This window comes from Myodes glareolus, chromosome 5, assembly GCF_982192425.1.
Source record: "Myodes glareolus chromosome 5, mMyoGla1.1, whole genome shotgun sequence".
NCBI classification, from domain to species: domain Eukaryota; kingdom Metazoa; phylum Chordata; class Mammalia; order Rodentia; family Cricetidae; genus Myodes; species Myodes glareolus.
This window is the reverse complement of record NC_142030.1, coordinates 32,081,690-32,094,530: the sequence shown is the minus strand read 5'-3', so window position 1 is coordinate 32,094,530 and position 12,841 is coordinate 32,081,690. Positions and strand designations below refer to the sequence as shown.

Genomic DNA, 12,841 nt, shown 5'->3' with positions numbered 1-12,841 from the left:
ATTTTCACAAGGGAGACGGAACCCAGGGTCTCATGCATGATAAAGTGTGCTGGTGAGTTTTCTGTCAACCTGACACAGCAGAGTCATCTGGGAAGAGAGAACCTCACTTGAGAAAATGCCTCCATCAGACTGGCATGTAGACTAGTCTGTGGGACATTTTCTTGACTAATGTTTTATGATGAAGGTGCAGCTTACTGGAGGAGGCGCCATCCCCAGGCTGGTGGTCCTGGATTGTACAAACAAACAAACAGAGCAAGCCATGAGAAGCAAGCCAATGGGCAGCATCACTCCACGGCTTTTGCTTCAGGTCCTGTCTTCAGATTCCTGCCTTGAGTTCTAGCCCTGATTTTCCCTCCAGATGGGAGAGAGCTATCTGGAAGTAGAAATAAACCCTTTACTCTGCAAGTGGCATTTGATCATGGTGATTTATCAGAACAACAGAAAGTCATGACACCAGGTGAGCACTCTACAACTATGTCATGCCCCAGTGGTCTCCCCAGAGATCTGTTGCTGGCCCCTGTGTCCACACTGATCCCTGCCCAATGCAATTTGTCCCTTGTGCTAGCTGAAATGGTTGTCACAGACTTGAGATTCTAGCCACATTCCCATTACTCTCAGGATAGAGAACACAACTTTTAAGACAGGGCCTACATGATTCAGTTGCACTGACTCCACCAGCCTCTCTCTGAGAACCACCATCCTTGTTTTAATCCTGACACAAAGTCCTGTTCCCCTGCCACTCAAGGACCTTTGCACAGAATGCCCCTTTCACCCGTGAAAGTGTTTGTTCCTGGTTTTGTCACATATTCAACTCTTTCTCAACTTGGGGAAGCTTTTGTTGACCCAGCATAGTCTGCAGTTCCCAATCTCCTTCATAGTTCTTAGCACAACTTGAACCTACAGATGCACTCATATGTGTGCACATCCACATGCGCACATGCGTGTGTCCCCCCACATTATAGTCATTTATCCACTCATTCTGAATCAATAAAGGTTACATCATTCTGACACTACACTAGGTGCTTTATGCGTCTCTAGAACTTACCATGACCCCTGCAATACAAGTCTCAATATCATTCCTGCCTTCCCAAGAGATCAAACTTAGGTCTAGAGAGCATAAACTCAGCAAGGGCAGACCAGATACTCAGATAGACCAGATTGTCTGTGTTGTTTAGAATCCGAATGTACCTGCTCTAAGCACATTCATGAGGCTGGCAGCAGATGTAAAAGTGGATCTTAGAGAAAAAAAATTGAGACAGGGTTCATCTTTTTTTTTTTTTTTTTTTGTTTAAGTTGTCCCCAAATTCCAGTAACTATGATGTGTTCCCCCAAGACAGAACAAAGGTCAGCACCTTCCCTGGCCTTTGTAAAATAAGGGCTGAGAATCCGCATGCTGTGACCAAGTCTCAATAGACAATGTTTTGCACAAAAGGTTTTTAGAAAAGCTAGATTGACATGTTTATTTTTGTTTGCTCTACAGGGTTTTGAATGAACGAGTGAGTGAGTGAGTGACTGAGTATGAATGGCGTGTAAGGATCATGATGCATGTTTACTCTGCAGTACAGACCTGGCTGCACATAGCTCTGTGACCAGGAAAACCTCCTCTGCTTCTCTGAGCCTCAGTTTCCTTCCTGGTGCCATTGGACAGATAACATAAGATCTAAGCCAAGCACTCACTGCAGTGATTGAATGAGAAGATGCCTGGCCGACCTTCAACACAGTGCCTATGTTGGGGTGTAGGATATCCGGGAACCTCTGGTAGTTCTGGGGTGCCCCTGTGCTAGGAGACACAGAGAGCTGAGCCCCAGCTGTAGGCCCTAGAGCTGATGGTTCAGCCATTTGTCTTAGACCGCCTCTAGACCAACTGAGGCTTCCTCCACCTAGGGTCCCACCTGCGGAGCCCCAGATAGGTACTTACCAGCAGACTTGGGGGTGAACTTGTCTCGATTTGCAGCACACACGGCCAAAAGTCTGTAGCCCAGGTCCAGGTCAAACCCCTGTTGGGCAGCCACGCGGCTGACAATCTGACAGCAGGAAAGGAAACAATCCAGGGTGAGTTACCAATTCATCAGAACTCTGAGTCCAGGTAGGGGTACTTGCCTACGACACAATAAAGCAGGTGAAACAGTCAGGCTATGTCAGGGGCCCAAGGCCAGGGAAAGCCAGGACTCTACCTGGTCTTTGTCAACGGCTTGGGTGATTACCATTACCACTGGCTGGAGAGGTAATACCACCTCTGCTAGAGTGGCCCCAGCAAGCTGCTCTGCATCACCCCAGGGCTCCTCAACTTAACCTTGTGAGTTTCAGGCCCAGGGTGCTTCTTTCCCTTCAGCCCTCCCCCACCATGCCCGAGCTTCTGCCCCTCCCTCTGCAGGTGCTCACTGCCTCTGCTGTTCCCAGGCATCAGCTCATCCCGGGGGTTTCCTGGAGATGTCCTACATCCCCCCATCATGCCCTGAGAAGCAGGGACTTGGGATCTACTGTTCTTTCCATAGTTTATGGGCAGAGTTGCCTGGCATATGTCAGGGGCTCCTGGACCAGGCAGACCAGATGATCTAGTTGGCTATCATCACACCTCAGTCTAGAAACTCAGACTCCTCCATTCTAGAGCTCAGCCTGGAGTCTTGACGCAGCACCAAACCCTCAAAGTAAGTCCAGAATCTTACCCATATGGAGAGATGGGCGCCTTAGGGGTGCTGTGTGGAACTGGGTTGCCCCAGGGTCCAAAGAGAGGCCCTGGAGGCTCTTGCCCATCTGACTGTCCCAGGAAGACATATCCCTTGGGTGACCCGTGGCTTTTAGGTTTGCACTCCCACCTCACTAATAGTGGCAGGATGATGCCTCCTTGTTAGGAAGGAAGAAGCTTAGAGAATGAAGTCATGCAGGAGAGCAGTTGGGGAGGCCATGACTGAGTAGGGAGGAGTCTTCCCAGTTGCAGTAACCCCTCCTGCTGAGAAAGGGAGACTCAGTCCTCAGGTCTCTGGGGCTACCTATACGGATGCTGTCGTGGGGTCTCAGGCTGCAGTGGGTTTAGCCTGGCACCCAGAGTCATCAGAATAGCAAGCTTGTCCACGTTGGGGGCTTGCCACAAGGGTTCTACAGCTGAAAGGGAGGAACCTTTCAGCCATGCCTGTGAGGCCAGCGCTCCTTTCCCTTTCTTCCCCATCCCATTCTTTCTTTCTCAGAAGGGTATCACTGTGTAGCCCAGTCTGGCTTCCAAACTGTGATGCTTTTGAGTGCTGAGACTGCAGATGCATCCCCATGCTGGACTCTATCTCCTCATTTAAACTGAAGGGACAGAGAAGGACAGACGGAGTGTCACAGAATCAGGGAGGAGGTAACAGCCCCCTTTTCCCAGGACCACCAGTACCTGTTAGATCAGAACTCTGGACCCTCTGCCGGGTCAATGTCAGCCAGGATGCGGGGAGGCAGCTAATTTCACTTTGGGATGTTTGCTTAGCTAGCGATGCAAACAGAATCCTTTCCTGCTCCCCAGTCTCAATCCCACAAGCTCTCTGGCCCTCTGTTTGCCCCTGAGCCTCTAGCCACCTAGGGTGGAGCTCCCACACAGTCTGCGTCAGCCTGGATCCCTAACACGGCCTGTGGAGATTTTAAGTTTGTAAGCAGGTACTTAGATGCTGCAGTTCAGAAAGTCCAGAAGCTTCTCCATTCCCCTGAATGCCTTCTGGCACAAGGCAGACATCAGGGAGATCGGCCACGGTGTCACTAAGTTTGGACTGGTGCAGTACCAAGGTCGACGCTGGGGGATTCTTGATGCCATTAATAGAATTTGGCTTCCAGGAAACAAGAGTGGTCCTATGTGTGTGTGGTCCAGGCAGTCTGGCCAATGAAGGGTCAGAGCCACAGCTCTCCACCTCCAGGGAGGCCCCTGGGCCCTGGGTCAGGGAAGCAAGGCAAAGGTTTTGCGCCTGGACGATACCGGCCAGTCTTGCTGCTCTGGTTTAGAAAAATTCTTCTAGCCGAGTTGAGCAAGAGTGGCCTGGGGTCATGATCAGGCTATCAGGACTTCAGGCCAGAGAGCTGACGGGGCTGCCATTGTCATTTCTGGCATACAGAAGGGATTTGGGGCTCAAGCCATTTTTTGCTGTAGAAGAAACTGAGACACAGAAAGGATTTTACTCAAGATCACATAACACAGGTGTGGCAGCAAGCAAGCCGGTGCCTGTGACACTAGAAAGACTCGTGTGTCTATCGGGACAGCTAGTATCTCAGCGAGGCCTGCTCGGTGAGAGTCCCCAGGCATGAAGACAAGCGGTTGCCCTAGACTAGATACACGCTAGAAACCAGCTAGTGGGCAGGCTGCCAGGTACCTAGCCCTTGGGAGGGGCACCTGGCAGGGGTGTTTAGTATCAATACATCAAAGGGTGAAAATATTGTCCCAGAGACAAGATAGGGGGGGACTTGCCCAAGGGAGTATATGGTTCTGCTGTTGTAGCTGATGCTCAGAATCTGGGGTCTGCATATGTCCCTGTCAGTCAAATTCCACTTTACCTAAGTGACTACCTATATCCTGGACCTCAATTACTTCACCTGTGAGATGGGTACAAATCTCATAAAGACGGTGGATTGGAATGAGTCCAGACAGGCCACCAGGGCTCCGTTCAGGGGGCCTGTGGCCCAGAGCCTCACACTTAAATTGAGTATGAGCAGCTTAGAAGTTGGTGGGAAAGAAAAAAAAAAAGCAAAACAAAATAAAAACCCAAACAACAACAACAACAACCCTTCCATGCCCATTTGTTGCCTGCAGCTGAGTGGTTTTTAATTTATATCCTCAAAGTAAGCCAGATCTGGAGGAATTTGGAGCCAGCTCTCAGAGGTCACCTAGGGAACTGTGTCAACCTACAGGCTTCACTGTCCCCTAGCTCGGGAGGGACCCAAGCAGGCAGTGTGTGTGTGTGTGTGTGTGTGTGTGTGTGTGTGTGTGTGTGTTGGAGAGGGCTTAGCCTCCTTACCCTGAATTCACTTCTCCTTTCAAGCAGCCTGGGGTGAGGATGGTGACCCAGGTGACCCCTTCCCTGTCTAACTGACAGATTCTCCTTTAGATACCATGAAATGAAGATAAAGCCCAGGAAAAGAGACTGGGTGTCAAGGTCAACTTCTGTGACTGTCCTCTCTCCTATTTCCTCCTGCAGCAGGCTCTCCTGAGCTCACAGGCCTGTGCAGCCGGGGCCATGTGTGGAGGGGGAGGGCGGCAGACTGGAGGGCAGGGGCAGGCACATGCTTTATCGTGAGGATGAGGTATGAGGCCCAGGGAACTGATACCAAGTCCACAGTGTCCTCTGCCTGGAAAGACACATCTCTGTCCTGGCAGATCTCAAGGGTCTTCGGGGCGAGTCCCTTCTCCAGCAAGGCCTGTATGGTTGCTCAGTCTCAGAACAGACTCCCACAGCTATTGTCCTTACTCGAGCACAGCTCCCAATCTCCGCTTCTTTGCCACCAGAACCTGTCCTATCCAGCTGAGACCTAGGCTCTGTTCTCCTGGCCTGTGGGTTCTTCCCTGGGAACACGAGCTCCTAAGTTCCTCCCGTGTTTCAGAGCTACTGTGGTGACCCATAGCAGAGACTTGGCAAATGTCTGCTGAATGACAAGGGCAAGGCAGGGCCAGTTCATGGTCTTTCCAGGGAGGCTAGGGCCAGTATCTCCAATAAGGCCAAGCTCGGGGCAGTATGTTGGGGAAGCATATTCATTTGTTTGATGATATATTGTGCATGGCCCCCACCCTCTCTTACACTGTGGCCTAGGCAACATCTGGCCCTCTCCATGGGGCTTAGGCTGGACCCAGATCCCACAAAGAGGATTAGGCAGTTGGGAGGATAGGGTGCTTGGGGGCTGAAGGGCGAGGAAGACAGGGCCATGCAGGTGGCTTGAATGAGACAGATGGGGCCAGCTTCCTTCAGAAGAGCCCTGGGAGGGTCTGGGTCCTGCTACAGATGGACGGGAGCCTCCCCTCTAGGTTCAGGCAGGCCTTAGCTAGAGACCACGCTGCTTTTAAGTCTAGGTGTCACAAGCAGTCAGTTCTGAGTCTTAGTGTCCTCCTCTGTAAAATGGGCAGCTGGAAGAACAGGTGGGTTCTGGGAGGTGGCATGTGTCACAGGCAGCTCAGTCTTTCTCAGAACAAGGATCCCAAAGTGGTCACCACATCTCCTCCTCTAAGGCAGAGCTAAACTAGGCTCTTTGCTTCCTTCCCATCTGGAGCTCCTCAAGGGCCACCATTCCTGCCTGGCCATGCCTCCATTCCACACCCAGGACGTGCAGGCTGCCACGGTGTCACCCACACTTCCTTGCAAGCCCGCTGCAGGCCTTCTGAGGGACTGCTGTGCCCGTTACACACTTGTGCAGGCCGCATGGTTGGGGGGACACTTAAAAACTACAAAAGACCTCCGGGTGCTTCTCTGCAGTCCCGAGTTTAAGATCCTGCCCTGTCTGGGTCCTAGAGCCCTACCTGGTTTTCTGGACACCAAGGGCCTTTGCACATGCTGCCTTGTGGGGCCTGGCCGCGGTCAGCAGCCTGGCAAACTGTGGCATACACACGTGTGACTTTGCATGACTGGCCCCACCTTTCAGCTGATAAGAGATCCATGCTGGCCTAACACCGTTTTCTCAGGCATCTCTCCACACTGCTGCCCCTTACTAAGAAATCAAACTGAAGAACGTTTATTTATCTTGGGGTTCCTAGGACCTGGCAGAGGGGACAACACATGATAAATGAGGGATCAATCAATGTTTATTTGTCCAGATGGATGACTGTAACAGGGACTCAATACATGTTCATGAGTGGATGGAGAGATGACCGTAGGGGAGCTCAATAAGTGTTCAGCAAATGAAGGTACAAACAAATGGCTGTGAAAAAGGAAGACAGAGTCTTAGAGGTCGAGCTGTCATGCTTCTGATGGAGCACTGGTCCCCACAGTGTACTTTTCAGTAAGTGTGAGGAAGCCACACAACCCATGGAGACTGTCTCCATATCAGACCCAAGGTGGGGGAGGACCCACAGGGCCAGCTTGCCGCATGGGCAGTTGTGCCCCTGGCCCACAGACAGGCATGCGGACAGGACTTCTGGTCTCACATCCGTGTTTCCCAGTGTGCTAGGTGAGGAGGGGTGGAGACTCACCGTCAGGCAGCCCATGAGGCTCTGCTCAAAGGGCCGCTGGAAGGCTCGAGGATCTCCACACCAATCCAGCAACTCGGTAGCAGCATTGTGGAAGTTGGCAGGGTTCTGTAAGTGCTGTGGAGGAAAAGGAAAAGGCTTGAGGCTGCAAGAGGAGGCCACCCCAGGCCTGACCAAAGAGGACACACACAGAAAGGGCAGAAGGGAGGCCACATTCTTCAGCTTTCTTAACCTCCTCTATACAAGGCCTGGCCCGCTGCAGCAGGATGAGGCCAGCAACCCACTTAGAGACTAGAACCAGAGTTGGTAAAGGCCAGTGGTATTAGACACTCTGTAGATGCAAGTGCTGGGGAGGAACCCCAGAGAGGTTTTGGAAGGTGGTACCCAGTCTCCATACTTGAAAGCAGCTGGTCCCGCAGGTGCCTTCCTAACCACCCATCACCTCCCACCCTCTGCTCAGCCCAGGTCCTCCCTATGTATGGAGGGGTAGGGGCAGTTAGCACACAATGCTGCCTATAGTCTGCTGTATGTGGCTTAATGCTCTTAGCTCCAAACACTCCCAGCTCCCCAGCTCCAGATTCTCTGGGCTCTTTTGGAGTCTCTTCCTCCTGCCTGACATATAGGAAGTCAGAATCCTGATGCCTTCAGAGTTACTTCGGGCTAGCAGGCTGCCAGCACAGAGAAGCTGCAAAGATCTAACTTCATCCTTAACACTGACCCACGGCTCCCTGGGTCCTTGTCGCCTAGCATTGAGACCAGGAGCTAGAAGGCCAGGGCCACAGGGCAGGTTAGAATCACAGCTGTGATTTACAGCTAGCACTAGGCCTACTGCTGGTGTAGTCCCATAGGGTATCCCTAAGGTCCTAGTAGAAACCAGGTGTCCATGTTCAGGATGCTAGCAGCTCTAGGGGCCTTGGTGCTGGTAGGGACAGCAGGATCACACTGGCCTAGATAGACCACCAAACTCGCCTGTGGTATGAGTCAATTCACAGCCAAGCGGGTGGGCCTTGGAGCTGGCTATGGGAGCTATGGGAGCCCCTCTGGGGTCAGGGCTCTGGGATCCCTCTGCCTGGGCCCTTATTAATCTAGGATGGTCCCTTCACTTCTCTGAGCTTTGGTCGTCCATCTGTAAGATGAGAATGACAGGCTGCCACGTGGTCATGGGAGTTTTGGTTCCTTGCGCTTGCCATAGCATGGTTCAGGCAAAGAAAGGTTTACAGTGAGAAGAGATAAGTGAACTCACTAAGAACATCCCTCTTCATGGAGAAAGAGGAAAGGAAAAAAACAGAGGGGAGAGAAAGGGCAAGTGAGCAGTAACAGCCCGTGTCATGAGGCTGAGTGAGGATTAAACAAGACTGGGCTTATGTAGTTCAGGCAGAGTGCCTGGCAGGTGGGCACGGTTCCACATGGGGTGGCTCTTGGCTCCATCTCAGTCTCCCAGAGGTTCCCTGCCTCCCTTGTGGGAGCTCAGCTGTGTGGGGGCTCCCAGGCTTGACTCTCTGAAGTTGCAGCTCCTTAGACAAGATTGCCAAGACAAGAGGGACCTCTGCTTAGACCTCCCATACCCTGTGGGAGGGTGGCAGTCTGGCTTTGCTTATTTCTGTGTTCACTTCTAAACACCGAGGCTCTGATGGAGCGCGGCAGCCCCGCAGCTCCTTCTGGCTTGCACTCCACCTGACAGTCAGGTGCTTCATTTATTTATGTGATGTCACAACCAATCAGCAGTGCCAGCAACCTCCGCACGCCACTCTCAGGTGGCCATAGCAATGCCCTTTAGAGATCTGAGCTCCTGGATGGCCTCTGGGGCCGATCCCCAAGCCTGTTCTGCTCAGGTCCTATTTGAGCACCAGCCTTCTGTGTCTTGCCAGCCTGTGTCTCCTCCTCTCCATTCACAGCTGGCTCATTATGGGATGCATCTCACAGATGAGGTAAACAGTAGCACCCCTGGGCTGGCTGTTGTCTTGCCTGGCTGTTGCCTAGAGCTCGGTGGCCTCAGCCGAGGCCCTTCTCTCTGTTTTAGCTGCCGGCTGTAGCCTCATTATGGCTTAAGTACATTCAGAGACTGTGTCTTGATGACACACAAAGTGTACACCTGGTCCAAACCCACCCCAGTCATGGAGTCATGCAGCCCTGAGGCCATTACTGAACCTCAGAGCCCTCATCTCTGAAAGGTGGGGGTAGGGGTGGTGGCAGCTTGCAGGGTCGTGGCCAAGTATTGAAGTGTGGGATAAGCATGTTACAGAGCGGGGCCAGGGATGGCCGGAGGAAACTGGTGCTTCTCTTATGACTCTGGACGCTAGACTCTAGAGCATAGGAGCAACTTCTAGGCACTCCTTGTCCTGACACAAGGTAAGAATGAAAGGAGTGATGGGTGGGTGTCCAACTATTCTAAAGACAGCTTCTCTACTGAGGCCAGCCACCTGGCCACTTCACAAGGAACCCCAGTGGCCCAGAGAGGGAAAGGGACCAGGTGAGGGTGAAGAGCCTGGAGTAGGGACACATTTTGAATCCCTGGTAGAGGCTCGAAGCAGTGACTGGTCCCGGTTTTCAATGTCCTGTTTCCCATCAGAAAGCTTGTCCATCTCTACAATTCCTCAGGGGACTGGAACTATACCATGACTGCTGAGTGTGTGGGCAGCAACTGGGCACACCAATGCTCCAACCAGGGCTGGCTCCCAGCTGCCCACCAGTCCCTCTGTGAGGCACACAATCCATCCATGTGTCTGTCCATCCATCTAGAACAAATCCATCTCCATACCGACCTGCCCACCCACCCATTCATCCATTAATCACTTTATCTGTTCCTTACCCATCCACTCATTCATCTGTCCTTTCATCTAGAAGCCAATTTATCCAGCCAGCCACCCATTCATCCGTCTATCCATCTATCATCTCTACCTACCCACGCATCTAACTCCCCAGCCATATGTCCATCTACCCACTCACCCACCATCCTATTACAGAACCATCTATTGGTCCACCCTCTCCCATACCCACTTGAAATACTACGGCCGCACCCTGGATGGACTGAGCACTGTGGACTCTGAGATCATCTTGTCTCAGCTCAGGAGGGGAACAGGATAGATGAGGTTACTGGGTGACCAAGAAGCCCCTGAACTCAGGCACAGGGTGTGCAGATGCTCCGAAGGCTGCCTAAGGCCTGGTGAGGTTGCTGGGCACCATGAACTGATTCACAGTTCAGGGTTCTGATGACCAAGAGCCCCGAGAAGCACACCTTGTGAAGAGGAAGCTTTGGTTCAGGCTAAAGAAGAGGAGCAGCCAACCAAAAGGGCTGCAGAAAAGGGTTACACAGTGCTGGGGTGCTCAATGCCAGGAACTGCTGGAGGCTGGGGTGTGGCTGTGCTGGAAGGGCTTGGGGTGGGAGTCCACGGTTGTGGAGCCCAGGGTGGGAGCCATAGCCTGCACCAGCCAGGGTACGCCCAGCAGACAGATCTGTCATCCATGCCCGCAAACAACAGCCTTTCTATTCTGATTAAGTTGTGATGCCTGAGACTCCACAGTCCCCGGGTGGAGGTTGGGCCCAAGGGTAGAACATTATTTCTAGCCATCTCTTGGGGGATGTCTAGTGAGGGGTTCCTTGCTTACCAACAACCCAGGCCAAGGATGGAGGTGAACGGCCACTGGAGCTCAGTTGGTGTGTGGATAAGCTAACACCACTGAAGTGGTCTTTTCTTTCTATGCCTCAGTTTCTGTTGCTGTAAAATGATTTAGTTTTCTGGAGCCTTTTCTTTTCTTGTAACTTTTTGGCACAGGATCTCATGGATCCTCTCCTGGCTGCAAACTGGCTATGTAGCTAAAGACTATCTTGAACTCCTGATCTTCCTGCTTTCATCCACCTAGTGCTTGGACAACAGAAGTGTGTCGTCATACCAGGCCTTTTCAAGTAGTGGGAGCAGAGGTCTGGGAAGGGAGACAGCAGAAGGGGTACAACAGCGTTGGGCACCTTACTGAATGCTCACCACAGTTTAAAGCATGGAAGCAAAGCCCAGAGAAGGCAGGGTACTGGCCCAAAGTCACACAGCCGGGTCGGGGTGAGGCAGTGCCGGCGTTCTTTGTGTGTGTGTGTGTGTGTGTGTGTGTGTGAGAGAGAGAGAGAGAGAGAGAGAGAGAGAGAGAGAGAGAGAGAGAGAATCTAGTGTTAGGCTGGCACTTAGGGGCCATCCTCCTGCAGCACAGATCTACTCCCTGCCCCTCCTCAAGTCCCCCAGTCAGCCACACTCACCTGCTTGATGCACTGCAGACGGTCATTGGTCTGCTGGATGTGCCTGTCCATAGAATTCATTCTGGCCGTTTCGCTGGGTTCTACCCGAGAGCCATGAACGTGGTCCAGCCTGAGGAGAGAGGAGAGAGGGTGTCACTTGGTGGCACTACACCTGACAACTTTGTATAGCCTTCCAGCTACCCTCCCACTTCAACGCTGGCAGTCTTGCCCTAGAGGAGTCCTGGGCACCCAGCTTTATCCTGGGGTTTTCCAGCAAGAGGGAAAAAGTGGAGGTTGTGTTTCTATTTATTTCTCCCATCCTCATCTTGACCCTCCTTTCACTGTCCTGGTACCTGTCAAATATTTATACTCCCTGACACCCAACTCCTTGCCCATCATTTCTTTATCATTTCAATGATTCTTCCTTGATGTCCTGGGTAGTTTTATGTCAACTTGACACAAGCTAAAGTCACTTGAGAGGAAGGAGCTTCAGTTGAAAAAAAAATTGCCTCTGTAAGATCAGGCTGTGGACAGAAAAGCCTGTGGGGCATTTTCTTAATTAGTGATTGATGGGGAAGGGCTCAGTCTATTGTGGGTGGTGCTATCCCTGGACTGGCGGCCCAGGGTTCTACATGGTAGCAGGCTGAGCAAGCCATGGGGAGCAAGCCAGTAAGGAGCACTCCTCCATGGCCTCTGCATCAACTCTGGTGCCTCCAGTCCCCCTCTCCTGCTGCTGCACATTAGACTTCCTGCCTTGGCTTCTCCAGTGGGCTGCAATTCAGTGTATGTAAGCTAAGGAAACCTTTCCTTCGCAAGCTGCTTTTGGTCATGGTGTTTCATCACAGTAATAATAACCCAACTAGGACAATTGATTCAACCATCCACACATCCTTACGCCCATCTGCTCAGCCCTGTGCTTCCACTTGCCCGGGAACACTGTAAGATCTCCAGTGCTGGGGATAGTGCTAGGCCCATGAAAATGACATGATCTTCTAGTGTTCTAGGATCTCTTGGCACATGTATGCATTGTTGAAGCATTTGCACGGCTGAGGCAGAAGGATCACCAGTTTTGCTGAGACTAGCTCAAAAGAAAAAAAAAACTCTGCATTTACACTAGGTCATCTACCAGGTGACAACTGGTTGAGCTTCTTCTGCTAATGGTCATGGGTTGGTCCAGGACCTGGGCACTGACAGATACTGCAATAGTCCCACATTGTAGATGAGGAAACTGTGACTCAGTAAGACCCAAGGCAGAATTCCAACCAATGAAACAGGTTCTGGGGAATGCCTGCAGGTCCTTGCTGGAGGCTGGTAGGGGTACAGAACACCTTGGCACCTGCAGGGGTCCATCAGACAGAGACTGTCTCCTCCTGAGTACACTTTCACAGAACCTCAGCCAGCATTCATGTTACAAAAGAAGGTTCTTGGGGCCAGGGACAAACCTCAGGGCAGAAAGGAACAAAAGAAGGCCCAGAGTAGAAGAAGGTCAA

The 12,841-nt window shown here is 51.9% G+C and overlaps 1 protein-coding gene across 4 annotated transcripts in view; it reads right to left on the bottom strand.

Moving 5' to 3' along the window:
* Zmiz1 (zinc finger MIZ-type containing 1) overlaps window positions 1–12,841 on the bottom strand; it is a 202,740-nt gene that overhangs the window by 85,525 nt on the left and 104,374 nt on the right. For all 4 annotated transcript variants that reach the window (XM_087906214.1, XM_087906211.1, XM_087906212.1 and 1 more), the window contains 3 exons: window positions 11,373–11,481; window positions 7,133–7,246; window positions 1,919–2,024 (listed from right to left, as the gene is read on the bottom strand). In XM_087906214.1, coding sequence (XP_087762340.1) covers window positions 1,919–2,024; window positions 7,133–7,246; window positions 11,373–11,432 — 280 coding nt within the window. In that variant the 5' untranslated portion in view covers window positions 11,433–11,481. The remainder of the gene's footprint in view (window positions 1–1,918; window positions 2,025–7,132; window positions 7,247–11,372; window positions 11,482–12,841) is intronic.